The following is a 26,507-nucleotide window of genomic DNA, read 5'->3' on the forward strand; positions in this document are numbered from 1 at the left end:
ACAAAAAAAAAAACACTCAGCTGAGCCTCTGAAAAACAAGATTTGAATGGGTATTTCGGCCTTTGTAAAACACTCTGTCACCTCAAATAAAAGCCTGAAATATTTCTAGAAAACATGTCACGAGAAAACTCTCTCACATATCCCCTCTTTTTCCATGTCTTAAAGGGTTAATTCTCCCAGGAAGTGTGCATTTTGTCATTAGGGTTAGAGTTAGACCCCATTTACGCTTGAATTTAGCGTCATCCACTTGTGATCCAATCGACTAAAATGCAAGGCGTGAAAAGGGCCTTATATATAAAATCCCTCCTTCCCACCCGGTGTTGTCTCAAATTTTCCTCACCGTGACGTCCCTAAGGGGCAGCGCTTTTCTTGGAGCTTTACCACACGCCTCTGCATTCACTTTCATTGTGAAAGCAGCGTGAACATTCTGCCAAACATCTCTTTTTGTGTTCCTCACAAGAAAGAAAGCAGTATGAGTTTGGAACGACACAGGGTGAATTTTTTTCTATTGGGGTAGTGTAAATCAACAGTGCATGTGGATAACCGCCACCCAGACTCCCTAATTAACAGAATACACCCCTCCCTAAACAAAAATATTCAAGGCATATCTGCAGCTTGCCAATCACGGGCGCTCTGCAATTCAGTTTACCCAACAGCAGGGCAGAAATATGTCTCTCAGGAGGTGGGGCATCCATCCCACATCAGCCAAAGTCAAAGGCGGAAGTCATCTGAGGCCAAGTGAGACAGTAAAAACTGCTGAGGTCACAACTATCAGAAAGGGCACGCTGAATGACAAATGAAAGAGACGGGAGTTTTAGTGACGAAAAGAACCTGCACTTCCCACATTCTCAGTTTGAGTAAGATGAGCATGATTCGTAATATTAGCTGGCGAAAGGGACAAATGAGACAGCTGTTTCTGTGGAAACCACAGCCTTTTGATCTGCCCCCCCATTTCCGTCTAAGACCGAAATTGCGTTGAAAACCTTGATGGCGTGAGAAAAGTCTTTCCGAACACGTTCTAGTAATAAATATTAAAACGAATACGCTTGTCTTGTTTTTTTTTTCCACTAGTTACACCGAATTTGTAGACATTCTCATCTCTTAGACCCTAAATAGTACTTTCTTCTATAACAGGGTAAATAGTTATAGAACTATTATGGGGGGGTTGTTAATCACGGTGTGGAATCTGTGTGTTATGATTACTGTACATGTGCAATGACTGTAATGCTTTCAGAAACAACAGACAGAAGAATGATGGCTGACTCAGAATGGATGATATGAACGACGCTAGACTTTTTGATGTCATTATGGGAACAACAGTCATAGAAACTAGAATACTACATTTTTAAAAGAAAAATAACTTGCCATCACTATGCTAGGGTGTTCTGGGTGGTTACCAGGGCGTTGCTATGCAGATGCTAAGGCGTTCAAAGCATATTAAGAGTCACCACCACCATTTCTCTAGGATATATGCAAATCTAAATATTTGCGCCCCTGCTTCAATGCCAATATACAGTTTGTTTTATTTCTGCTTTATCTTCTACCAGGTGAAACTCCCCTGTGTTAGGATATCTAATCCTCTGAGCAATAATAATAATTAATAATAGTTAGCAAGCAAGCTTCAATAATAATGTAAATTTGCTGTAGTGGTCAACTGATATATCGCCAAGGCCGATATATCGGCCGATTTTTGGCATTTTTTAAATATCGGCATCGGCCGATAAGTTTTTCTGATTGGCCGATGTGTTGGAAGAGGGACTTTTATTTTGACGGGCGACGCCGAGAACACCAGCGCCTGAGAAGAGAACGGCAGCGCCTGATCACACAGCGCTCACTCACATTCTCCGTCTTCATTTGTTTACGATCTCGGTCAGTCATATCTAATACTTTGATAGACAGAACTGGTAAACAAAGAAAGTAAATGGTATGCGAAAAAGTAAAGCATTTTGCTTTTATATTATTTGTAACAGAAAAGGCAAACATTCAGGCTAAAATACTTTCTCATTTGCCATCAACATTCAGCAAATGCGCATCTACATCATTTAAACAAATATATGAATATCTAATAAACATTTAATTTCAAAAACCTTGCAGTTTGAAGTGTGCATTTGTAGCCTGCATAAACGTGTTACTGCGGGTGACGGTCGGTCCGTGCGAAGTGAGTGAATGCGAACAGATCAGCTTCACGGGAGACGCGATCGAAAAACTTGAAATCCTTCATTTTAAAATATGCTGTGCTATATCTAGTTGCCCACTGTGTCATATTCGTATCGTTTTCACTGTGTGCTGTATGTAATATTAGCGTTACCTTGTCTTTATTTGAAAAAATATGATTACCAGTGCGCACAAAATTACCAGATTACTGAGTGCCCTGTTACAGTGTTTACTTCCTTTTTATTAACATATTCATATATTTTTAAACAATTACTTTATTTGTGAAAAAAAAAAAACGAATAGGATTGCAGATTCAAGAAGTTATTAATCTAATTCATTAAATATTGATTAAAATAAATATAAAGTATATATATAGGCTTTATATCGGCCACCCTGCTTTCAAAGATATCGGCATATAAAATAAAAAACTTAAAAAGCCAATATTCAAGTCCAGCACGTTTTACAACCCACAAGCAACCACTAAAAAGTCAGTTATTGCCAAACTTCCTAAATAATCTTGCATACTAGCTTGTTTTTCAAGAAATGTCAGTCATATGGGTTTCGACATGACACTTTGCCCCTTTCAAGGTGTATACATATGGTAACCAAAATAAAGTGTAAGGGCTGCCAAAATAGCAACCGCATTTTAAGCCGCCAGTGACAAATCTGACACTTCCAGAGCAGTATTCAATACTTCAAAGGATCCCATATGTTATATCAAGACCATACTAGAATCATACAACCGCCAAATATTGTGAAGCAAACATTTAAACTGTAAAAAACTGAGATACGTTACAGGACACAAACCAGAGCAATTTGTCAATAAAAGACACACTAGGAGATGCTGTCCTGTCGCCTGAGTGCACTACTCGCCTTTTGTTTAACACCCTTCGTGCGATATTTAGCCGGTACGAAGCATAAAACACCCTAATATATCCACTTCAGATATCTACACACACACACACTTCTGAGACATGTGTACTGTTTACGTTATCTAGAGTTTGACGACTATTGGTATTGGGTAAAAAGCGATAAAGTTAGCTAGCCCTGCTATCTGACTGTTAGCATGACGGCTAGCGTGAACTCCAGTCTCTATAAACATTCGTTGAATACAGTCATGCAAACCGTCGTTTTAGGCTTAAAATGTGCATTACTGTAAGTTAAAACAATTTGTTCGTGAATAACTAAACGAATAAGTGTTATACACACTCTTGATTTTGGTCAAGACTCCGTCTCAAACTCTAATGAGCTGCCTACTTAGTGAGCGTATAGTATTTTTAGTTCACTGAATGCTTTCCTTCCTTCAAAGACTGACAACAGCACGAACCAATAGTATTCGAGTGCGGGATGTCACGCCGCATTCAATTGGTTTGACCTACTAAATTGATACGCCCCCTTCAAGGAGTCATTTTGATTTTATTAAACTATTTGTTTCGTATTTGTTTAACAATGAGTCAATGATTCGATGTGAAGTGAGTTTGTTTAAGGGTGTTATGAGTAGGTCAACTAACTGGCATAATAAATAAAACCTCTAGAAAGAGTCCCTGACATAATATTTGAAAAATACAATGTAGCAAATTTAAACGATTCTAATAACACCATATTCACGTTTAAATCGCATTTAATCTGCCACTTAAGTATACACATGCTGCCTAGGTAGCCAGCTCACTAGAATCTAAGACGCAACCACTGTACGAGATGGCCAACTGGGTCAGCAGGCTACACACAGTCAGTGTGTGTTTCCAACGATTCAAATATGATTTTATTCGAGGTTATAATATATTTTGTCTTTTCAAAACACAACCGTCTGTGTCATTTCAGGTCTTACTAGTGTTTAGTGATCTTCTGAGCACCTTTATGAATATATACACAAATGCTTAGTGCTACGGGTATCCAACACTTTAGGATGTATTGACACTCTCGTTGTCCCAGTTGTAAGCGGTTGATAAAACACTAGTACTGAAACAAGCACGCAAAAAAGCCAAAACAACAATGGGAAAATGTACACACTGTAGGTTACTCGTTTTGATGCACGCTGTTCTCTACCTAAATGACCCACTTCGCCTGATCGCAAGGGAATCCCGGTGTTGGTTTCGGTTTATAACAAAACAATAAGACGGATAGTACTTACATATATAGGCAAGGGCCACGGGTAGCCTGCAGCTTCGGCTCCGGCCGGCGACTTCAGTTTTAACTCCAGCTTTTCTCCCATTCTCCCCAGTACAGCTAATGGACGAGACACAAGCTAGAGTAAGAGCATTTTCCGTGGAAAAAAACAGCCGGTTTAACGCGATAGGATCTCACGTTGGATATCGCAGGTTGGGGGTGATTTCACAAAGTTGAGCCGCAAGATTTGGTCGATTTGGATCCGATCTGCCCCGGTGATTTAGAGAAAATGATCGATTAAGCCGAGCGGCTGCTCAGTCTCGGCAGTAGCACCGCCGCCATCTTCACCGGCTCACGAATGAAAAAAATGCGCCCGAGTGTGTATGTGTGGAAGTCCGAATCATTTCCGCGAATCGGTTCTTTCGAACAGTTCTTTTCAAGGAATAATTTCAAACGAGTATTTTGCGTCATCAAATAGTCATTGGTGTCCCATATGCGTTTAGCCTACATATCATGAGTGAAAGGTTTCAATTAAACGTTTCTCCGATTACTCAAACCGTTTCCTGAACGTCCAATCCGTTAACGAATCGCTCACATCGGTTTTAGGAATCGGCTCAACTGATTCATTGAAAAGATCCGACTGGCATGAACAATTCGCGCGTGCGAGTGTAACCCACAGATCGTACCAACAAAACCGAAAGAAAAGGGAGAGTGAAATCGGTATGTATAAAACTAGAGGGGCGAGGCGTCGGTTCTCTGACACACAAACGGCGGGGTTTTCTCCTCGACAACTCTCTCACATTGGCTGGGTAACGATGACACGGATCAACAATTAACCGGGCAGTTTGAATCAGGATGCCGGTGCCAATAACCGTTGACTGGGCGGGACGTACCATTTCACCCCCCAGCACATGTGCCGAATGCAAATAATTCATGTTTACTATCAGGATAAGTTTGCTGGGCCATAATGGCATTACTTTCAAATACAGAGTGAATATTTAGCTTTCTTTTTAGTAATTTTTATCATTTTTTTGTTAAGATTTGAGAACAGAGACAAAGTTATTATAAAGTAGCCCAATTCAACATTATTCCCCCCTTTTATAGGCTAGGTGTGGTGTTAAGGCCTGAACATTTTTCAGAAAATATCTTTAGGTGTTTTGGGATCAAATGCTGGTCCTAATAATGTCTTGGGTGTCAAAAATTGTAAACAAATTTAAAGTAAATCTGTGAGCTGTACAGTTGTGGCATATGTTTTGGGTCAAGATTTGGCTGTGTATATTTGATGTTGCTTGATTATACCAATTTATTTTTCCAATTCTACTGTAAGATCACAAATGACAAAACAGATCAAAATTTGGCACAGACGTATTTAGAGTGACTGAATTGAACCAGAAATAATCATACACTACTTCTAGTGTTGTTCTAGTGTGACTAAAACTATTAAAAATCGTGATTTCATTTACTAAAATAATTAAAAAAAATGTCGACTTTGCAATTAAAAAGTTTATGTACTACAATTACTAAAATCAAAAATAATGTGACCTGTTGTAGGGGTTTGCGATATCACGATTCTTGATCGTGGACGATTAAAATGTCTCCACGATCTGCTTTTGAAGAAATATTGTAGTATCCTGCTACAGTGTATTGTATTATATCAGTTGCAGTATCTTTCAAGTCTTACTGGGAACTGTCAAATACACAGAAAGTTTCCATAAACACAGTTGGTTATGTCTAAAGTGAAAGCAAACATCTGAGTGAAAATCGGGTGCGTGTCATATGCCTGTATATTAGATGCATGCCAGTCTTAAAGTGACAGTAGCCTAATAGTAAACATGCTGCCGCTTGTCCTTAGGCCTAGTTCACCCAAAAATTAAAATTCTGTCCTTATTTATTCAACATGCACCACTGCTTAATTTTTCTAAATGTCATAATCTTTTGGTAACAAACAAGTATTCATTACTTCACTGGACTCTCCCCTGTGAAGGCCTCATCGTCACGACAGCCATCGGCACTGATCCTCAACAAACCCGTCTCCATACTGGCGTGATGACTCCGATCTTCAACCAGATGGAACATGGTTATATTCTAAATGTCCAATCCAATCTGACTTCTGACCTATAATGCTGGCTGAATCATAATCATACATTGTTGGTTCATTGGCCAGAGGAGAACTGGCCCCCGACTGAGCCTGGGTTCTCCCTGATGGAGTTTTGGTTCCTTGTCACTGTTGCCTTTTTCGCCTTTTTGGTTTGCTTAGTTGGGGACATTTAATTTAATTTAATATTCAACAATATTATTGATCTGCCTGCACTGACACCATTATATGAGAACTGAACTGAGCTGGACAATGACATCATGGTTTTCTCCAGAGCGGCTATATAAATAAATGATTAAATTAATAACTTTTTTACAACACAAATGAAACATCACTAAGCTTACTTAAGCTGGACTGTGATGATATTTTCTTCTAGAAACAAACTTTGTTGCATTATTTTCCTGTTATCTCTGTAAAGCTGCTTTGAAACAATCTGTATTGTAAAAAGTGCTATATAATAAATGTGACGACTTCAATGAGCTCATTTTTTCTGCTTTAAATTATTACATTGTTTAAATGAATACATTTTTAGTACATTTCTGAAATACATAACTTAGACAGTTACCTCTGATAACAGATCACTCTAAATTGTAATGTGGACACATGCATTTTCTGTTTTGAAACGATGTGTATTGTGAAAAGCGTTATATAAATAAAAGTGAATTGAATTGAATTTACTCACTCGAATGTTGTTCCAAATCTGTATTCATTTCTAAACCAAAAAACAGAGAGAAAACCACTCACTGCTCTGAGAACTTTAACAGTAGCTTTAATAAGCATCAGTGTATAATTTATACAGTGAAGTCTATGTAGTGTTTTATTTTTTATATTATTTTATATATAATTTAATTTCTTTCTTGAATGCTTCTGTTAAATACACCTACTGTAGCTGAAAAAATAAAGCACTGTTTAATTCATTTGTATATTATACGTTGTGTAATGTGTATCTTTTTTCTTATCTTTTAATAAAGAAAATAATGACAAATATTTTTATCTGGTCCTAAATGTCTGCCATTCTTTTTTCTTTTCTATTTTGTTGCCTTGTAAGGCTTTGTTTTTAAAATCGGGACATTATTTTGGCTGTAACGCTCAGTCACTTGCGAAATAGTGAATCCAGCATGAAAAAGAATCGTGATAAAATCATGATTCGTGATTTTCTTGAAAAAATCGTGATATATTTGTGCCACCCCAGTGCCATATTCTTATTGGTTGATCATCATGATTATTCACAGGTTTTTCTTGTTAGTCATTAGTCTTGGTGTATAAATAGCCCTCATGTTTCCATTGTATCTTGTTTAGTTTTGATTGTGTAACCGCTGTTGGTGAGTCTCATGTAGCAAAGTCAAATTCAGGTCTCTATGCTGGTGCCAGTGTCGGTGTCTGTGCCAGTGTCCGTGCCCGTGTCTGTGCCTGTGTGTTGGTGTGTCCAAGCCGGTGTCCGTGTCTGTGCCGGTGCCAGTGTCTGTGCTCGTGCTCGTGCCGGTGTCCATGCCTGTGTGTCGGTGTGTGTGCTAGTGTCCGTGCCTGTGTCGGTGTCCGTGCCTGTGTGTCCATGCCGGTGTCGGTGTCAGTGCCTGTGTGTTGGTGTGTCCAAGCCGGTGTCCGTGACCGTGCTAGTGTCCGTGTCTGTGCCGGTGTCCTTGTCCGTGCAGGTGTCCGTGCCTGTGTGTCGGTGTGTCCAAGCCGGTGTCCGTGTCTGTGCCGGTGCCAGTGTCTGTGCTCGTGCTCATGCCGGTGTCCATGCCTGTGTGTCGGTGTGTCCAAGCCGGTGCCAATGTCCGTGTCTGTGCCCGTGTCCGTGCCGGTGCCGGTGTCCGTGCCTGTGTCCGTGTGTCCGTGACTGTGCCGGTGTCCGTGTCCATGACCGTGCCGGTGTCCGTGCCCATGTCGGTGCCTGTGTGTCGGTGTGTGTGCTAGTGTCCGTGCCTGTGTCGGTGTCCGTGCCTGTGTGTCCATGCCGGTGTCGGTGTCAGTGCCTGTGTGTTGGTGTGTCCAAGCCGGTGTCTGTGCCGGTGTCCTTGTCCGTGCAGGTGTCCGTGCCTGTGTGCCTGTGTGTCGGTGTGTCCAAGCCGGTGTCCGTGTCTGTGCCGGTGCCAGTGTCTGTGCTCGTGCCGGTGTCCATGCCTGTGTGTCGGTGTGTCCAAGCCGGTGCCAATGTCCGTGTCTGTGCCAGTGTCCGTGCCGGTGTCCGTGTCCGTGCCGGTGCCGGTGTCCGTGCCTGTGTCGGTGTGTCCGTGACTGTGCCGGTGTCCGTGTCCATGACCGTGCTGGTGTCCGTGCCGGTGTCCGTGCCCATGTCGGTGCCTGTGTGTCGGTGTGTGTGCTAGTGTCCGTGCCTGTGTCGGTGTCCGTGCCTGTGTGTCCATGCCGGTGTCGGTGTCAGTGCCTGTGTGTTGGTGTGTCCAAGCCGGTGTCCGTGACCGTGCTAGTGTCCGTGTCTGTGCCGGTGTCCTTGTCCGTGCAGGTGTCCGTGCCTGTGTGCCTGTGTGTCGGTGTGTCCAAGCCGGTGTCCGTACCTGTGTGTGTCCAAGCCAGTGTCCGTGTCTGTGCCGCTGTCCATGCCTGTGTGTCCAAGCCGGTGTCCGTGCCTGTGTGTTGGTGTGTCCGTGCCTGTGTGTTGGTGTGTCCGTGTCGGTGTGTCCATGCTGACGTCTGTGCCTGTGTGTCTGTACCGATGTTCCTGCCTGTCTGTGTCCGTGCCGGTGCCGATGTCCATGCCTGTGTGTAAGTGCCTGTGTGTGTCCGTGCTGATGTCTGTGTCGGTGGGTGGGTGTGTGTGTGTGGGTGGGTGGGTGTGTGTGTGTGGGTGGGTGGGTGTGTGTCGGTGGGTGGGTGTCGTGGGTGGGTGTGTGTGTGTGGGTGGGTGGGTGTGTGTCTGTCGGTCGGTCGGTCGGTCGGTCGGTGGGTGGGTGTGTGTCGGGGTGTGTCGGTGTGTGTGTGTCAGTGGGTGTGTGTTTGGTGTGTGTGTCAGTGGGTGTGTGTCGGGGTGTGTGTGTCGGTGTGTGTGTGTGTGTGTCGGTGCTGATGTCAGTAACGGTGTGTGTCCGTGCTGGTGCCGATGTCCGTGGCAGTGTGTCCGTGTGGTTATGTCCGTGCCATGTGTGTCGGGGTGTGTTCATGCCAGTGCCCATGCCGGGTTTTGTTTTGTCGGTGTCCGTGCCGGTGTCATATTCTTATTGGTTGATCGTCATGATTGTTCACAGGTGTTTCTTGTTAATCATTAGTCTTGGTGTATCAATTAGCCCTCATGTTTCCATTGTATCTTGTCTAGTTTTGTTTGTGTAACCGCTGTTGGTGAGTCTCATGTAACCATGTCAAATTGTTTTTTGTCATGTCCATGTCGGTGCCGTTGTCGGTGTGTACGTGCAATGTGTGTCCATGCCGGTGCCCATGTTTCTGTGTCGGTGTGTGTCCGTGCCTGTGCCGATGTCCGTCCCATGTGTATCCATGCCGGTGCCCGTGTTGGTGCCTGTGCCGATGTCCGTCCGGGTTTTGTTTTGTCGGTGTCCATGCCGGTGTGTCCGTTAAAATCGGATGCGTGTCATATGCATATATTATATGAGAGCAGGTCTTATAGTGACAGTAGCCTAATAGTAAACATGTTGCCGCTTGTCCTTAAAAGGAAAGTTCAACCAAAAATGAAAAATGTACTCACTCGAATGATGTTCCAAACCTGTATTCCTTTCTAAAACAACAAAAGCAGAGAGAAAACCACTCACTGCTCTGAGAACTTTAACAGTAGCTTTAATAAGCATCAGTGTATGATTTATACAGTGAAGTCTATGTAGTGTTTTATTTTTATATTAGTTTATTTAATTTCTTTCTTGAATGCTTCTGTTAAATATGCCTACTGTAGCTGAAAAAATAAAGCACCGTTTAATTCATTTGTATATTATACTAAATGTCTGCCATTCTTTTTTATTTTATATTTTGTTACATTGTAAGGATTTGTTTTTAAAATAGGGACATTAGTTTGGCTGTAATACTCAGTCACTTGCGAAATAGTAAATCCAGCATGAAAAATAATCGTGATAAAATCATGATTTTCCTGAAAAAATAATCATGATATATTTTTGCCATGTCGCCCACCCCCAACCTGTTGTTATTATTAGCCTGCTATTATTAAATGTACATTTCTGATTTAGATTGTGGATTTCTCAACATGAATCAAGGCGTATTAAAGTCTTTCAAGCATTCCAGCACTTCTTACACTCCATGTGATGTTGAGATATAGGCTACTGAATTACTGCACAAAGCAAAAACATGTGGAATCCACCATAATACTCTGAAAGTTGTTGTTCTACATTCAACCAGTGACAAACAGCTTGTATATGAATAGAAACCCATCCCAAACATGAACTCGAAGCTATATTAAAAGTGCATTCCCACAATCTTGAGGGAAACGTAAATATGGACAATTAGAGTGCAATTTGTGGGCCTAAGCAAACAGGAAGCAAAGTCTTAAATCTTGAGGGCGTCTTCCAACTGTCAGGGGGTTCGGTGTGTTGTAACGGGATGAACGAGGACAGGGCAGGGAGAGACCCAAATGAGCCAGGAACGAGAGGCTGGCGCAGTGCCAAACTGAACTCGCTGACTCCCCTCGAGCTCTCCTAAAATTGAGGCCAACATAACACCATGAAGGCAGCTGAGGATTTCACATGACATTTCCCTTATAGTATACATCCAAACGTGCCCTCTACTCAGAGTTCAGTCAGCTAGGGTTTATAAAGAACCACGGGGTTGAGTACCAAATAAGGCACAAAAAGCCACTAAAATGAGTGCAGTACACGTTATGATATTTAAGAACTATTTCCGAACAGATATAGAATCATATTTACGCTTATAAACTGACCTACTGGCTGTAAATAAAGGCACTACAACAACTTGATCAAAAACAAAACCTGTGCTGCCATCTAGTGGCTATTGACTGAACAGTCTATGCAATTGAGGCTAATTTAAAGGGACAGTTCACCCAAAAACGAAAATTATGTCATCATTTACTCACAGATTTGGAACAACATGAGGGTGAGTTTCTTTCTTCTGTTGAACACAAAAGAAGGTATTTAGAAGAATGACGGTATCCACAAAGTAAATGGTAGCCATTGACTTCCATAGTATTTTTTTCCTACTATGGAAGTCAATGGCTGCCGTAAACTGTTTGATTACCAACATTCTTTAAATATCTTTTGTGCTCAACAGAAGAAATAAACTCATACAGGTTTGGAACAACTTGAGGGTGAGTAAATGATGGCAGAATTATTTTTTTTGGATTAATTATGCAGGAAATATCGTATTTACGAGTTGAATGTCACAACAAAGTCGTAAATACAAGTTTACGAGTTGGGGGCGTGTCAGTGGGTGCGCGATGACGTCACGTCACCCCCGGAACACGCCCCCTCAGCCAGACTGAGTGGCAAAACTTCCTACAACATGACTGGCAAAACAAACGATTATCTTCTTAAATTAAAGGCAAATGGACTCGACAGTTATCCTTACAACTTACCAAAGAACCAGTAGTCCATGGGCATTAACATGTGGCCAGGAATCAGGTTTCCTGACATTTATTTGTGCCTGATTTCGACGCCTGGGAAACACAAAGTAAAGCCTGTGAACGCTTTATCTGCTAGACAACACTATAAATACACGTATATATGTAATGTAGGAAGATCTAAATCTGGATGATCACTTAGATCACAGTTATATTGCATATCGCCCAGCCCTAAAACGTATTAGGGAATTATAGACATAAAATTGTAACTTCAAGCTGTTTGGAAACGATGTGTATTGTGAAATAAATTTGACTGGACACTTCGTCGTGCTTCAAGATGGGATAAAATTGACGAGGACATCATATACTAGTTGTTTCTATTTATTTTGTAGAAACTTTTAAAGTCATCTGGAGAACTGTCATGCAGTCTATCCATCTATCATAAGGAAAACTGGATTTGTCTAACATTATCCAAACATCCCTTCGTAGAACACAAGGCTCACCATAATGGATGAACGAATTTTATTAACGTTGACAAAAACTTAAGTTACGCAGAGTATAAGATGGTAAATATTTAATTGATTTGTCAATACAAATGTATGACCTTGGGTATAATTTTACCCACGTTCCTGGAGGGCCACCACAGCCCTGCTCCAAAAGTCTTCAAATCAGCCTGAGGGACTTGATTAGCTGGATCATGTGCGTTTAATTAAAGTTGAAGCTAAATGGTGCAACTAGATTTTAAAAACCTTGCTGTATTTTTGTGTAGGTAGCCTAATTAAGAGAAGGTACACCTCCATCTTCCTCCAAAGAACGTGACTGAACGACTTTACTTCCCAAGAGGACTTGAACACACTCTAAGAAACATAATTTGGACACACAAAATAACACTTCAGAAAGTTTTCCAAGAATTTTATTGAAATACCAAGATAAATTTCAGTCCCGGTCCCTTGTTATTTCAAAAAGCGCGCTTTGGGTTTGAGCGTTGACGTCGCAAGCCTTCGTCCCAAAGCTCCTCCCACTCCCTTTATTTTTCTTTTTCTCTTTTGCTAAAACAGCAACATATTTCATCTGATGCAAACCTATACAACAGGTCATTTGGCACATTTCCCCCCGGTTGTCTCGACATTGTTTGAAGAATCGTAGCAGTTTCCAATCCAAACAAACGTCATTCGTGTTTGTCGTTGAATTGTTTGCAGCATTTTTCAGACTGTTTCTTCGGGTAACGTAAAAGACCGTGATTAAAAAAGGAATTATCAGGACTAAATATATGTGGTTTACCTGGTAAATTTGAGATTGAGAATTGTTGATTTAAATTTCTCAATTGCTTTTAAACAATTGATTCAGAAGAGTCAAATTTGGCTTTATTTCAATTCTTGTAATTGCGCAACACTAAACTAATGCTGGCCAGGTAAATTCGGGGCAATTTGAGAAGTATTTGGCTTCAAAAGCTCTTGAACATTAAACAGCAGTGTAAAAACCGCTCTAAACACTGGCCTTTACCCTTTTTTGTGTCTTCAACAGTCAGAAAGCATGCATACACAGACAGACAAGGCAAGTGTCTCCTTGCAACAAAACCCAGGTAAGAGTAACAGCAAGAAGCTGAGCAAAGTGCTGAATTTTAATATTTAAACATAAAAAGAGTTCAGATATCAGAAGTACAACTGATGCTTCAACAGGACCTGACAGATGATCAACTTGTGGTCGAGCTTCCACGAGGCGGATGCCACAGTAATGTGAGGAGCACGTCAGAGGTTTGTAATGGATCCTCCACGATGAGATGCCTTAATGGAATTTAACAGTCATCTCATAATGAAAATACTGTCTGAAATGGTCAAACGCCCCACAAATACTCAGTATTCAAGAAAGCATTGAATTGCTAAAGGGTTCAGACAGCGAGCGAAGGTTGCGTTTCTGCCATTTTGTCTCTCCGCCAACCAGCCCATTGGAAACACCATAGGGCTACGTTAAAGGGATACAATCACCATTTTCTGGAAGAATACCAAGTAAGTTTGGCCAAAGACGTGATGTTTCCGTCACACTCGTAACTAGCAATACTGGATCACTCTAGATACCTGAGGGACGACGCACGGCTCACGTGAGGCACAATTTCGCAAGATTTGCCTGCACTTTACAACCACACCTGATTCGTGATTCAATATGATGAGGGTTGTGATAAAGCAATATTTTTCATTCAAAAGTAAGTAATATTGCAAAAAAAAAAAAGTGCCGACACCGACCCTCACTTCTGGAATGGCAAGTTCATCCGTATGGAGCTTTACCATGGCCGTCGCTTAATACTGATTCTGTCAAAGCCTCTGAACAGACGGTGATCTTCCTCGGATAGGCATCTGATTCATGTCCATTGCACGTGGTCTAGAGCATTGCACAAAGTAAGGAGCCAGATAGTGCCGTTTCAGACACTACAGCACTCAAAAAAAATAAATAAAAGAAAACGGGGAAAGTGTACTGCGATAGGGATCTCTTGAAATCCAAGGCAGCTTTTGCATAAAATACTGACTGATTAAGGAGATAAAGACCAAAGGGACGGGACGAGATGTTTAGCACTCAATCTGAGGAGTGTGAAATCATAATCGGACTGATGTATGCCTATGGAAGACTGAAAAAAAAATAATAATAATAATAATGAGGAAAAAATAAATAAAGTAAAATAAAATATAGTTTATCATTAGGACCTTCCATTTTAGTACATACAGGAAAATAATATCCACTTAACTTTTTTTCTCTTCCTTTTTATAAACCTTAAACTATTAGAATCTGGAAATAGCTGTTGGTTATCCTCGTTCGCAAAGCCAGGAAAAAAAGCTTCAAAAGAAAGTTTTTCCTTTCACACATTCGAGAATGGAAGGGAGCTGGCAACCAATCCCATAATGCATTAGGCTACACAGGTAAGCATGGCTGAGTACGCCCATGTCCCACGTCCCATAAATGAAATTCATGGGTCTGTATGGTCCTTACTAGAGCACTTGGCCCACTACAGAGGGGGGGAAAAAGAAATCAGTTTCGTGGCATTTTACATTAGAGCAACTTGTTTTTAGAGAAAACCAAGAAAAACAATAACAAAAAAAAAAAAAAAATCCAGAGTTTGTTTCTTTTTCTCAAGGGAGAAAGAAGAAAAAACAAATGAGACAAAAATATTGTTATTAGTGCCAGTTTTGAAGTTGCTGTTGATCATATTCTGCTATCAGTTTTTTAATATGTGCCAGTTTGTTGTGTAGATATTCACAGCGGTTCTTCTCTTGGCTATAGTTTGGATTAGTCTGTGAGAAAAGAAGAGAATGTGATCAGTATTTGAAACGCAAAGTATTTTTTTAACAAAAAAAAGGTGGAAGAGACTGTCGGTTTACCTTTTTGATTTTACGATACTCTTCAAGTATCTGGTTGTGGATTGTCTGTGAAAAGGAGAAACAGATATTTTCAATGATGTTCCTGCTTGAATACAGTAGTTTCAAATGTGTTATAAGATCACAGACAAACAAAAGAGTTTGAAAAGAAGCTCTATGATCAGCTTCCTTTACTAAATCAAGTTAGCGCCCAATCCTGTTAGCGCTTATAACACAAAGTATGATTGACCAAAGCAGTAGCGGTCAAATATCCCCACACTACGTACATTTCCTCCCTTGTTTCTGCCTTTTTTGTTGTTTTGTCAAACCATGTTGCTTAATTTTCCTAGCCAGATCTGGTAACAGTTTTATAGCTACAATGCAAATAGCGGTTGTCACCTGACCTGTAACACTCAACTGGCCGCAAGCCAGCAGGATAACTTCTTTATTGAGCCCTATAAAGGATTATGACTACGTGTAGGAGAAATAAATGATGCCTCACGACATTCTGCTCTGGTTATTTAACATGATTGCCTCTAATCAGTCAGATGATTGTGTTGTTTACTTCGTTACTCTCCCAGACTAGGTTGGGAGAGGCAAGGAAAGAAAAACAGTAACAGTTTCCAATTTATCAAGATGTGAAAATTACAGTAGGACCCTGGATGAGCCAACTGCCCTCTTTAATATTTTATTTTCCGGAGGAAGACATGACTACTGGGATAAGGCTGGGGCCGACAGTATATTAATAAAAAATGAGTTGTAATCATATGCGTGGATGAATGCACTGCATTTTTGGTATGGGATTTTCAATAAAGATACCTTGTACTTGTCTGTGCCTTGCTGGAGTTGTTTGAGCTCCGAGTCGAGTATAGTGAACTGTCGGGTGATGCCCTCTATCCGTGAGTGGAGGCCCCGGTACTCACTGTACTCTGAGTTGAAGTCAATCTTGTAAGTCTGACGTTGCTCTTGCGAGCTTATCACTGTGTATTTTCTGTTTAGGAAACCAAGCGGAAAAAAAAAACACCAGTTTTATAAACTTCATAAAAGTTTAATGTTATTTTCATTTTCTTTTAGTTATATAACGCAACTTTTTTTTCTTTTTTTTTTACAAACCTGACGCAAAAGCTAAGTGAAAAGACTGTTTCAACTTGAAAATGTACAAAGAGGTGCTTACAATAAATAGTCTGTTGTCTCTGATGAAGATGCAGGAATACTGGAGCTGTTGCACGTTCCGTTTAGACCTGAAAAAATAAAATAAAAGGATTTCAAGGACAGTTTTATCCTGCAGACTGAGGGACAAGGACAATATGCCATGACGTCAGTCCACACGTATGCTGGGAGAGGAAAAAAAAACTGCTAAAACAATATGAAGGATGTGCAAAACTATACATGTAATGCATCTGCTTGTTTTCCACTCTTTGGCCACCAGGTGTTATTGAAGCCTTGAGAAATTAACCCTTTTGTGAACCACTTGGCTGAAAAGCCTCAATGGGGCTTCATCTCGCCACCACTACTTGCCTGTTGTTAGACCACTTATCAAATATTCGATGGATTGTCTGAATGACTTTTCCACTAATTGACCTTGCTAACAGGCCACGCTAGATGTTGGGACTATTGGACTATTAATCAACTAGTTGGTGAGCCGTCTGAATAACTATTTAGCTAATAGGCTCTATGCACGATCGCTTCCGCGTTTTGTCTCAGCCCGCCCAGTTACATCCGGTGCTGCGTCAGAAGCAGTTTTTGCATTAGGTGGAGATAATGGCAAATTACACTCGCTGTTTACAAAAACTTCCAGCGGTTAACGTGAATGAAGTTAACAATATTGTGAGGCAGTTAAACTGTCACACATATGAGTAAAAAAGAGAAGTTCTTTAAATTATAAATTACGAGCTACATCAACAACTTTGAGGGTGAGTATTCTCTCATATCGCGCGAAATCCGACTAGCGAATCAGTTTCTAAAATCGTTGTCTCCGTTTCTGAGAAAATGATTTTTATTGAAGTGAATTGTCCTATAGAACGCGCTATGCGGAAGTAAAGACGCTGGCTGAGATCCTACCGGAAATACGTCAGCAGCGTTCGTGCATAGAGCCTATTAACTTCACTAAATCAACTAGTCTGTTGTTAGACTATTAATCAAATAATTGATGGGTTATCTGAGCGACTATTCAACAAATCGACCCATCTAACAAACTAGGTCGGTTGTTGGACTACTAATCGAATAGTTGGTGTGTTGCCTGAATAATTATTCAGCGAATGACCTCACTAGTAAGCCCACCCCACCAATTAATCGGCCTCACTAACGACTAGGTTGGTCGCTAGACTAATTGACTAGTCAGTGAGTTGTCTGAGCGATTCCGCCAATTACTTCACTAACCGAATGTGTTAGTTGTTGGACTACTTTTTGTTAAATTGATGGGCCTCCTGTACGACTATTTAACTAAACTAAAGTTGGTTGTTTATTAATCAACTTTTTTTAGCCGTTTACTTGTTTGCTAAACAACAGACTCTTCGAAATACTCAAGATCTGAAATATAAAATCTTTTGTGTCCTAGATCTAATTGAGATAATAGACTAAATTCAAATGGGACAAAAGTTCACCTGCTGCATTCTGGGGTGCTTTCTGACATCATAACCCTTGACATTATAAATTATTCAGAGAAAGTAATCCGCACCTGTCCTCCTATCGCTTGTTGTGACATCACAGGTTTTCCTCTGATCCAAGCCATGGTCTTCATCAACTCTCCTCTCCTTCTTCATGTCCCGCTCTCGGTCTTTTTCCTTAGACTTGTCTTTGTCCTTGTGTTTTTTGGACTTCTTCTTAGGCTTGCCATGCAGTGAGAGTTGAGCGGTCCGGGTCTGAGATCCGTCCAAGCTGCTGTGGTTTGGGGACATGGATCCCAGAACTTCCTGTTGCGTTGTGGAGCGAGGGGCGAATGACGGGGGTTGACTCAGTCTTTCCGCCACTGCCGCCTCCAGACTTTCACAGTCTCTGCCGTTGGAGTCGTTGCTGACATCCGAAAGGGGGTCGAAGGGTCGGGGGATCTCCAGCGGAGGGATTTGAGAGCTCGACGACGTCTCTGCTGCTTGAGAACTAGAAGTAGAAGAGTCCTTACCATTGGATGAGCTCAGTTTGCCATTGATGAGCCCTGTAGACTTGCTAGCTAGATGCGATATCCTGGGTTTCTTATTGGCCAGGGGATCGATGAACTCTGCTGCAGGTCGTTTCTGTTGGCCACGAACAATGATGGTTCGTTAAACTGGGATGTTATTAAATGTTTAGCAGTTGCTTACTAGTAGTGCATCATTTTGAATGATGAATGATTTGATATAAGACAAATGTGGGAGCAGGAAAGGATTAACCCTTACATATTTCCTCATAACACAAACAGATCCATCATAAAAGTTCTATTCCAGCTTTGATGGTTCTAAACCGAGGCAAAAGGCTGACCTGAGAGGGTGAGCTGCTGGCTGGCTCTTTGTGCGGGCTGACCGGGCTCTCCACAGACACAGGGGCACTGCTCTGAGGCTTACACAGTTTTCTGTGGAGAATGTAAGACAAGGAATCATCAGTTTAAAAAGAACCAAGGAACAGCCTCAGAGAGATCAAAAGAACCTGACTAATTCAGGAAAGTGCTGCAGACTGTGCTGTGAAATTTTTACCTTAATTGATTTGCATGTATAACTCCAAAAAAAATAAACTAAAACTGAGATATTAATTATTGAAGCATAACACATCAAAATATCTCTGATAAAGACCCATCTGAACTTGTCTTGCAATTGATAAGCAATTTACTGATAAGCAGATGGTTATGTGAATGTCGTGTCCACAACATTTTTGACAATTCCAACTAGTCTTCATGAAGATGGAATACGACGAAGCCGTTTAAAATGTCACTTTGGCAAACGCATTACTGCACTAAATACAATTAAAATGGCACAGCAGGAAAACAAATGTACTGACCAAAAGATTATAAAAAAAAAGATTGACCAACTTGTGCGACATCAGTTAAAACAACATATACATCGAAATATGGCCAGTGTAAATACTAGGGGTGTAACACATTATATCGTGTCACAATACAAAAATATGTATCGTGGATAGTGACTATATATATTGTGTATAGTTCACCCAAAATAAAAATGAATGTGTGAGAAAAAGTTCAAGTTTACAGAGTTTTAGTTCTACATTGAACTACTATATATAATGTTGAATATAATGTAGCTATAATAATGCAATGGGGGAATATTTATGGGTGCTGATAATGCCAAATGTTCCCAGTAAAAAGTGGCCTACATTATTTGAAATATATCTAGTCAGTGAAAGAGTGCAAGCATATTCTTCTGAAATAATTCTGTTTTTATTGTCAGCTTCAGAATCATGAATCTTTTTATTCTGGTGTCACTATTGTCCTTGTGCATTGGGTTACCAGCCCCAAGTCCAAGCCTATTTATTTACACCCACAATGTAATATCAAAATTAGCATTTTAATCATCAGTACATTTTTTGTTAACTTGTCTTGGAGTATCGCAATAATATCGTATCGTGAGTTCAGTATCGTGATATCTATCGAATTGTAACATGAGGGCATCGTTACACCCCTAGTAAAAATAAAAATGTGTCAAGTGGCATAAATTTAGTGTCGTTGGTCAGAGTTATGCGAAACACCATATAAATGTGTATTTTAACATCAAACATGGTAACTTAAGTGCACTAAAATAATAAAATCAAGCAATCAGCCAAAGTTCATAATGCTGCTTTATGTCAAGTGCACTGAGGGAGTTTGTGTGCATGTCAACAGGGGGCAGTACGACACGGGACAATGCGTCCCGACAGCAGGCCCCGCCTCCGTCGAGGGTGCATGGACAGGGGTCTATGCCTGCGAGTAGGTGGGTGGGCATGAGTCGCTATGGTCTCGATCAAACTGCGTATGCCCATGCACGGCCTGGCCTTGGACCTGGACCTGTGCCACCCACACACGGATCAGCATGTGCTGGAATAAGGTTGCATCACTAACCTCCCGACTGCACACAGTCACGGCTCTTACGTGACAGCACGTCGTTCAAGACCAGATGGGAAAGTGGGTGGGTGCAAGAGGGGGGTGTGTGGATGTAAAAAGGCCCGTCAGTTGATAAGCTTCGCCACCAGTCTCGAAATGCAAGCGCGTGTAATGTGTTCCACACGGGTGTTGGGTTTGTTTCTGGCAAATATTTTCATTTTGTTTTGAACGGATATCACAACACCATGTTCTCCCCGGTCTAGCATGTAGCATGGCCTCTCTAAATTTAGCTTCCAGGGGTCTTACACCACCAGAGTTCATGGGAACCCAGACGTTTCCATGTAAAGGCACCCACACACACACTACAAAATAATCGGGCTGATTTTGGGCCAAATTCTCCCCTTCTGACAATCCTAGGTAAAGTCACGATAATCTTGCGGGCCAGCCTTGAGTGAATAAAGCTGTACAACTACTGAAAAGGCAAAAAAAATAAAATTCAAGCAATATTGCAGTGCAAACACTGGCACATGGCAGAGAATGAATACTCAATTTTTGCATAAAAGTGTGTATATTGTGCATGACATACAAACCTACTATCGAAGTACCAACTTGTTTTGAGAATATATCAAATAATGAGATGTGATTCAGTTAAATTACCCTTTAATTGAATGATATAAAACCATATAATAACAATATATAATAAAATCAATCATTCTATTGTACAAGAAAAGAGTCCTTAAACTTTACTGCAAAATGTATATGTATAAATGCACCACGAGTGAGAAACACCCCACCCCCAAAAAATAAAAAAATAATTTGCTTAAAGCGGGGCTCAGTAACTTCGGGATTTCTTCGCTGTATTCTCGCTTTTTGCTCGCAGGTTTCTCTCTAGAGCTCCCCCCACAGCTTCGGAATAGATATTTGACAACACTGTTGTAAAAACTCTTTGTCTTTGGTGATTCTCAGACACCAGAGGCTAGTAGATCAACGACATCAAAGCAGATGGGACATTCTTTAAAACGTCTTCTTCATTCGGGTTCGGACAGCGTGAGGGAGCGCAATAATGACAGCATTTTAGCAGATTTATTTTGGCCGTAAAGCAATTGTTTACATCGCGAGACCTGATATCACGCGAGACTTCCTGACGCGGCAGCCCGTCGCCCCAAAGTTGCAAGTGCGTATTTTCCGCTCACGGGCACCAGGGGGGTGCGAAACGACCACCATTCAACCCGAAATAAGTAATATAACCATTCCAATGACTCCGAAGCTGTTCAGTTAAGGTAAAAAAAGTTACTTAGTTCACCTTTAAAGAAAAATTTCCAAAGAAGAAATGAAAGAATTCAGTGTGGATATGAAAGTCACTGAAGCTTACCGTACAAGAATTCTCTTCAGAATCTGCTGGTCCATCTCAGTGTAACCAGGCCAGTCCTTCTGAACTTCATTAAACAAACAATCCTTCAATGTGAAGGTGTTGTCCTTACTATTCAGGTTAGCCACCTACACCCAACCAGAAAAAAGAAACAAAAACACAGCAAAATGAAACAAGAGGCTTAAGTCTTTGGCTCTCTAAAAATAAGCGCTGTATTTCAACACCAGTGCAGAAAAACAAACAACACTACAACAGCGTGCTGACAGCCTCTGTATATTACTGTACATGCTTTGGCTTTATGCAGACCTGAGTCTGTCTATGTTTTGACAAATGTGTCTAGGTTGAGCCATTATGTCCCAGTAGAGTTCAAAAACACGATTTAGAATGGGTCAAACAAACTAAATTAGTCAAACCCAAACCATAACTTTGAAAGAGGTTCTATACTTGCATATCGTGCTTTAGTATGCATGTAACAAAGCTATCAATTCGTATTTCTAGTGCTGGTTACGAACCTGTTGCAGGAGGCTGTCCAGTGTCTCCTTGTCCTGAGGAGACAGGCCTTCTTTCGTGAGCCGCACCAGCAGTTCGGGTTTGCGGTAGGGCTTGAGGGCCAGTAAATGCACTAGCCGTTCCCTCAGCGGCCGGGGCGGGCTCTTTTTCTGACTGCTGGAGATGATAACCGGCCTCGTGAGCCGCCGCGTCAGAGCCACATCTGACACACCCGTTATCGGCTTCCGGATCTGTACACGCTTACCTGAACAGTAAAGGGAAAAGAGTTGGTCAAAAAAGGTTTTTTTTTTTTTGTTTAAATGTTAAACGAACAGAGGGTAGTCTCTTGAATGAGCAAGTATATCAAGGTAGTAAAGACATCATTAAAATGGTCCATGTGACTACAGTGGTTCAAATGTAATGTTATAAAGCGACAAGCACAAAAAGTACTTGTTTAAATGGCATCTTTATGGATAAAGGTCAGTCTCACTGAGACTAATACAGCTATTGATGAACTTCAAACAATCCTCATATAAACCCATAATAAATGTCATATTTACCTGTGCCCTTCCTATCTAAGATTGACAGAACTACAGTCTGCATGGCATAAATTATAGATTAAATGGACTAAATCCTTATTAAAGCTACAAAAGTTCTTTAGTCAAGAGCAATTAGTGATTTTCTCTGTTCCCTTTGTTCTTTGATTAACATTAATGGCAGATTTAGTGGCTGCTGTCCCTTTAAAAGCAGCCGCTGCTGCAAGATATCTCATTCAATCAATTCTTCACGTTCATTTTAGACTTTAACTCAAGAGTGCTCTTATGTTATGAGGATGCTCGACAAAGCGTGTGCTACTGTTCGTTCAAGCCAAGTTCAGGTTCAAAGCATTTGCATGAATAAGATCAGGATCATATAAATGTAAAACTTTTACGATGAAAAAAACCTAAGTTTAAGGGCCCGTCCACACGGAGACGCGTTTCGCTGTATACGTATAAATTTTTTATCGTATTGGCGTTTCGTCCACACGGATCCGGCGTTTTGGGAGACTGAAACCGCTATTTTTTGAAACCGGGTCCCAAAGTGGATAAATCTGAAAACGACACCCTTGCGGTTTCGTGTGTACAGCCAATCCGTATATTTTGTGAAACGATGATGTCATCACATCATGTGTCGTCTGTGTCACGAGTAACAGCAACAACAATAATGGCGGACTTATATGATCGTATTCGTGCTGCAGAAGCTACTAAGCCTACTAGCTTTATTACAGCAAAATCTATTGCTTCTCTGCAACTGTGGTGAGCAAAAAGCGATAATCTTTGTCTTCTTCTTGGTTCGTATACAGCGCGCAAGGTTATGCGCATGCTCAAAGTCTTCTTCTCCGTGTATAGTGTATCTCTGTGGCAGAATTACAGCGCCCTATACTGGTCTGGCATATATACTACACCGTTTTCAGTCGGTTTCAGTGGTTTCGTGTGTACGCAGATATTTCTTGAGACGACGCCGTGTTTACGGAATTTTTTTTTAGAACGAGAAAAAAAAAATATCGGATCGGAAACGCACCGGCTTCGTGTGGACGTGGCCTAAAACTGTCCTCCAGCCACTTCTGCTGGAATTTGCACTTTCCCATTTTTCTGGTGTAGTTTTATTCCTGTTATTCCTGCTGTACAAAATGCCCACGTCACCTCCGCATCATGGCAAATCTGCTCCAGCTGGAAGCAATTACCAAACTGGTTCCGTGTGTTTATCACACTAACGTACATATTTTGTGACAGCAAATAAAAATGATTAATTATGAAGGCTATATTAAAATAAGTTGATAGTATACAATTCTTCAAAACTATATCTACATTTTTAATGCCTGTAGGATTCAAATGTAATGCTATTTAAGGCTTTAATTTTCGCAAAACTCATTTAATGACTTTTAATGCCCCGCGGAAACCCTGTTTAAGGACCCGCAGGGACCCTGTAATTATTTATTCCAATTTGAGGGGGGCACATTTTTTATTTGACTTCATCTTTGGTGAAAGCTAGTGTCTTGATAGTATTGTGCAAGTTACAGAGTACTCCATATAATATTTTCAGTGAGCAATAATAATAACCAACAGCTTCGTAAATTATGTAGCACGCTGCAGTTTCAGACATGTGGAGACGAACCGGCTCTGATCGCAACCCCCTCTTCCACCTGTCTGCGTGCACCATGTGTAAACAGATGGGATTTTGACCAAAACGAGGTTCTTCCGCTCGAGCCTTACAGGAACAGTCTGCATACATTCAAATGTGGCGGCCCAAGATGCGTCAAACCTACCCACGTATCTCCCGCCAGGCTTGATGACGATGGCTCCACGGCTGCGGGTCTCCTCCTCGGCCTGAGCCATGCTTTGCCTGGCTTTCTGGTAGGAGTCGTCTGTGGCGCATACCGTGATTTTGTCCTGGATCCCTCCGAGGCAGTCCAGTTGTATGCTCCCTTCACTGGACAGAAACCAAGCCTGTCAGACACTCCAAATGGCACTGACTACGCCACCTTCTCACCAGTTATGCATTTCAAATGTGTTGCAATGGCTCATTTACAGCCCAGGTGGTTGGATGGGCGTCCTCTAAAGGGCAACACCTGTAGAGAGGTTCCTAACGGACAGCTCATCCACCATGAAACCCTGTCAAATGCCTTTGATCTGCTTCCCCTAAGGCTTGGCAACATCTGATCACAGTTAAGGCACATAGTGTTTTCCCACTATGCCTGTGCAAAACAGCAAGTTGGCAGGTTTTCGAAAGTAGTCGGAAGGAAGCCCTGTAAAAATAAGCTGCTAAAGTCACTGAATATGCATAACAGTTCTCAGCAGACAACTAGAAGTCTGACAGTAATGGTCTTGAAACATTTTGATGAAGCAAGTGAATTTGTTGCGAAAGCGATGCTTTGATGGCTGATGCTACAGATAAATTTAGAGAACTTCATGTAGAGGGTTTATAGTGCACTGACAATGTTAGTAGGGCTGACTAGATTAGAGCAAGTTTATCTCTGACTTTTTTTTTTAGGGTTAATATTTAACGAAATTAAAATTCAGTTTTTTTTATTTCATTTAAAATATTTAATATGCATAAAAATAATTGTAAGTATAAATTATGGAAAAACGACACTACTGTGTGTGGTTAGTAAGATTTTTAATAAAATAAATTAACACTTTATTCAAAAAGAATGCATTAAATTGATCAAAAGACACAAAAATTGATAATTTAAGATGAACAGATAAAAATTATCTATTTATCTTTCCATTCATCACGCTTCCACAAAAATATTAAGCAATAAGCAGCACAGCTATTTTTAACATTAAGGATGCTGAAAATTCAGCTTTGTATCATAGGAGTAAATTACATTTAATATATTAAAGTTATAATAATTTCACACTGTTTTTACTGTATTTTTTTACTAAAATGCAGCCTTGGTGCTTCTTTGGCTTCTTTCAAAAACAAAAATATTACTGACCCCAAAATTTGGGACAGTAGTGTATATTTTTAGAATTTATAATTTAATAAATGTACAAAAAAAGAAGAAAAAATAAACATAAAAATATATTAAAAAAAAAAAAAAAAAAAAAAAAAAAAAAAAGTAGTGCCAACCTAACAAACCATACCAAACTGGCACTTGACACAGGAGTCATGTGATCTAGTGGTTGAAGATCTAGGCTGAGAGCATCCGCTTGTTAAGTCTGACACCACGCGTCACTGCTTCCGGGTCCAAAACGCTCTACCACACGCCCCAAAACAACAAGCGAAGCTAATGTACACTCACGATGTGATGTAATACTACCGAAAAATTATAATCCTAATCTTTATCTTCATAATGAAATCCAAGATGGCCAGACAGTGATTCATCTTTTATAAATCATGTCTGGGACTCTGAGAGCACTGAGACTGTAGTGTACACCGTACGTTTTAAATGCTTAGCTTAAATGTGTATTATGAATACATAGTGCTCATAAACAGCTTCTGAGATCGTATTCTCAAGTGAAACGAGCAAACGAGGCTTGGACCTGGAATGAGCATTCCTTACATCATGATTTAACAAGCGGATAAGAACCCTAAAAGGGTGATCCCGAATTCAAGGTCTTTGTCATTTACTTTCATTGAACGAAAGCTACAGCTAAAATGACAAATTAGCTAATTATGTGGTGCAACTGGCTGAAGATGGTGAAAAGCTGGACTAACTGTATGAGAAGTCCATTCACACAAATGGCTTAGAAAGCCTTTTGTTGTAGAAAGAGAAACTCACGCAACATGTAACGCCTGAACTTCAGCTGACCCTTTGATCTTATTGCGAACATGGGAGGACATTAACAGCAGCAACAGTATGCATTCCCAGTTTCCTCCTCATTTGGTTGGACAATTGGCCAAATTCAATTTATTCTCTCTGTTCTGGTGTTCATCCAGAGCTGAACAGTAGCGAGAACACAGAAAGGAACAGATGG

At 40.8% G+C, this 26,507-nt stretch overlaps 2 protein-coding genes across 6 annotated transcripts in view; both read right to left on the reverse strand.

Annotated features, from left to right (window-relative positions):
• The window catches only part of dot1l (DOT1-like histone H3K79 methyltransferase), a 30,603-nt gene extending 25,972 nt beyond the window's left edge, over positions 1 to 4,631 (reverse strand). For 4 of the 5 annotated variants that reach the window (XM_084417282.1, XM_084417278.1, XM_084417281.1 and 1 more), the window contains exon 1: positions 4,286 to 4,631. In XM_084417282.1, coding sequence (XP_084273408.1) covers positions 4,286 to 4,366 — 81 coding nt within the window. In that variant the 5' untranslated portion in view covers positions 4,367 to 4,631. The remainder of the gene's footprint in view (positions 1 to 4,285) is intronic. The other variant, XM_084417279.1, reaches the window with a different exon arrangement.
• An 8,109-nt stretch (positions 4,632 to 12,740) lies between these two features.
• Positions 12,741 to 26,507, reverse strand: part of ell (elongation factor RNA polymerase II) — a 34,707-nt gene continuing 20,940 nt past the window's right edge. Inside the window, exons 4-12 of the mRNA XM_084415652.1 lie at positions 24,353 to 24,516; positions 22,071 to 22,312; positions 21,562 to 21,686; positions 18,641 to 18,731; positions 17,865 to 18,417; positions 16,362 to 16,428; positions 16,007 to 16,178; positions 15,212 to 15,256; positions 12,741 to 15,124 (exon numbers count right to left, since the gene is read on the reverse strand). Coding sequence (XP_084271778.1) covers positions 15,008 to 15,124; positions 15,212 to 15,256; positions 16,007 to 16,178; positions 16,362 to 16,428; positions 17,865 to 18,417; positions 18,641 to 18,731; positions 21,562 to 21,686; positions 22,071 to 22,312; positions 24,353 to 24,516 — 1,576 coding nt within the window. The 3' untranslated portion in view covers positions 12,741 to 15,007. The remainder of the gene's footprint in view (positions 15,125 to 15,211; positions 15,257 to 16,006; positions 16,179 to 16,361; positions 16,429 to 17,864; positions 18,418 to 18,640; positions 18,732 to 21,561; positions 21,687 to 22,070; positions 22,313 to 24,352; positions 24,517 to 26,507) is intronic.

This window comes from Rutilus rutilus (genome assembly GCF_951802725.1).
Source record: "Rutilus rutilus genome assembly, chromosome: 8".
NCBI classification, from domain to species: Eukaryota; Metazoa; Chordata; class Actinopteri; order Cypriniformes; family Leuciscidae; genus Rutilus; species Rutilus rutilus.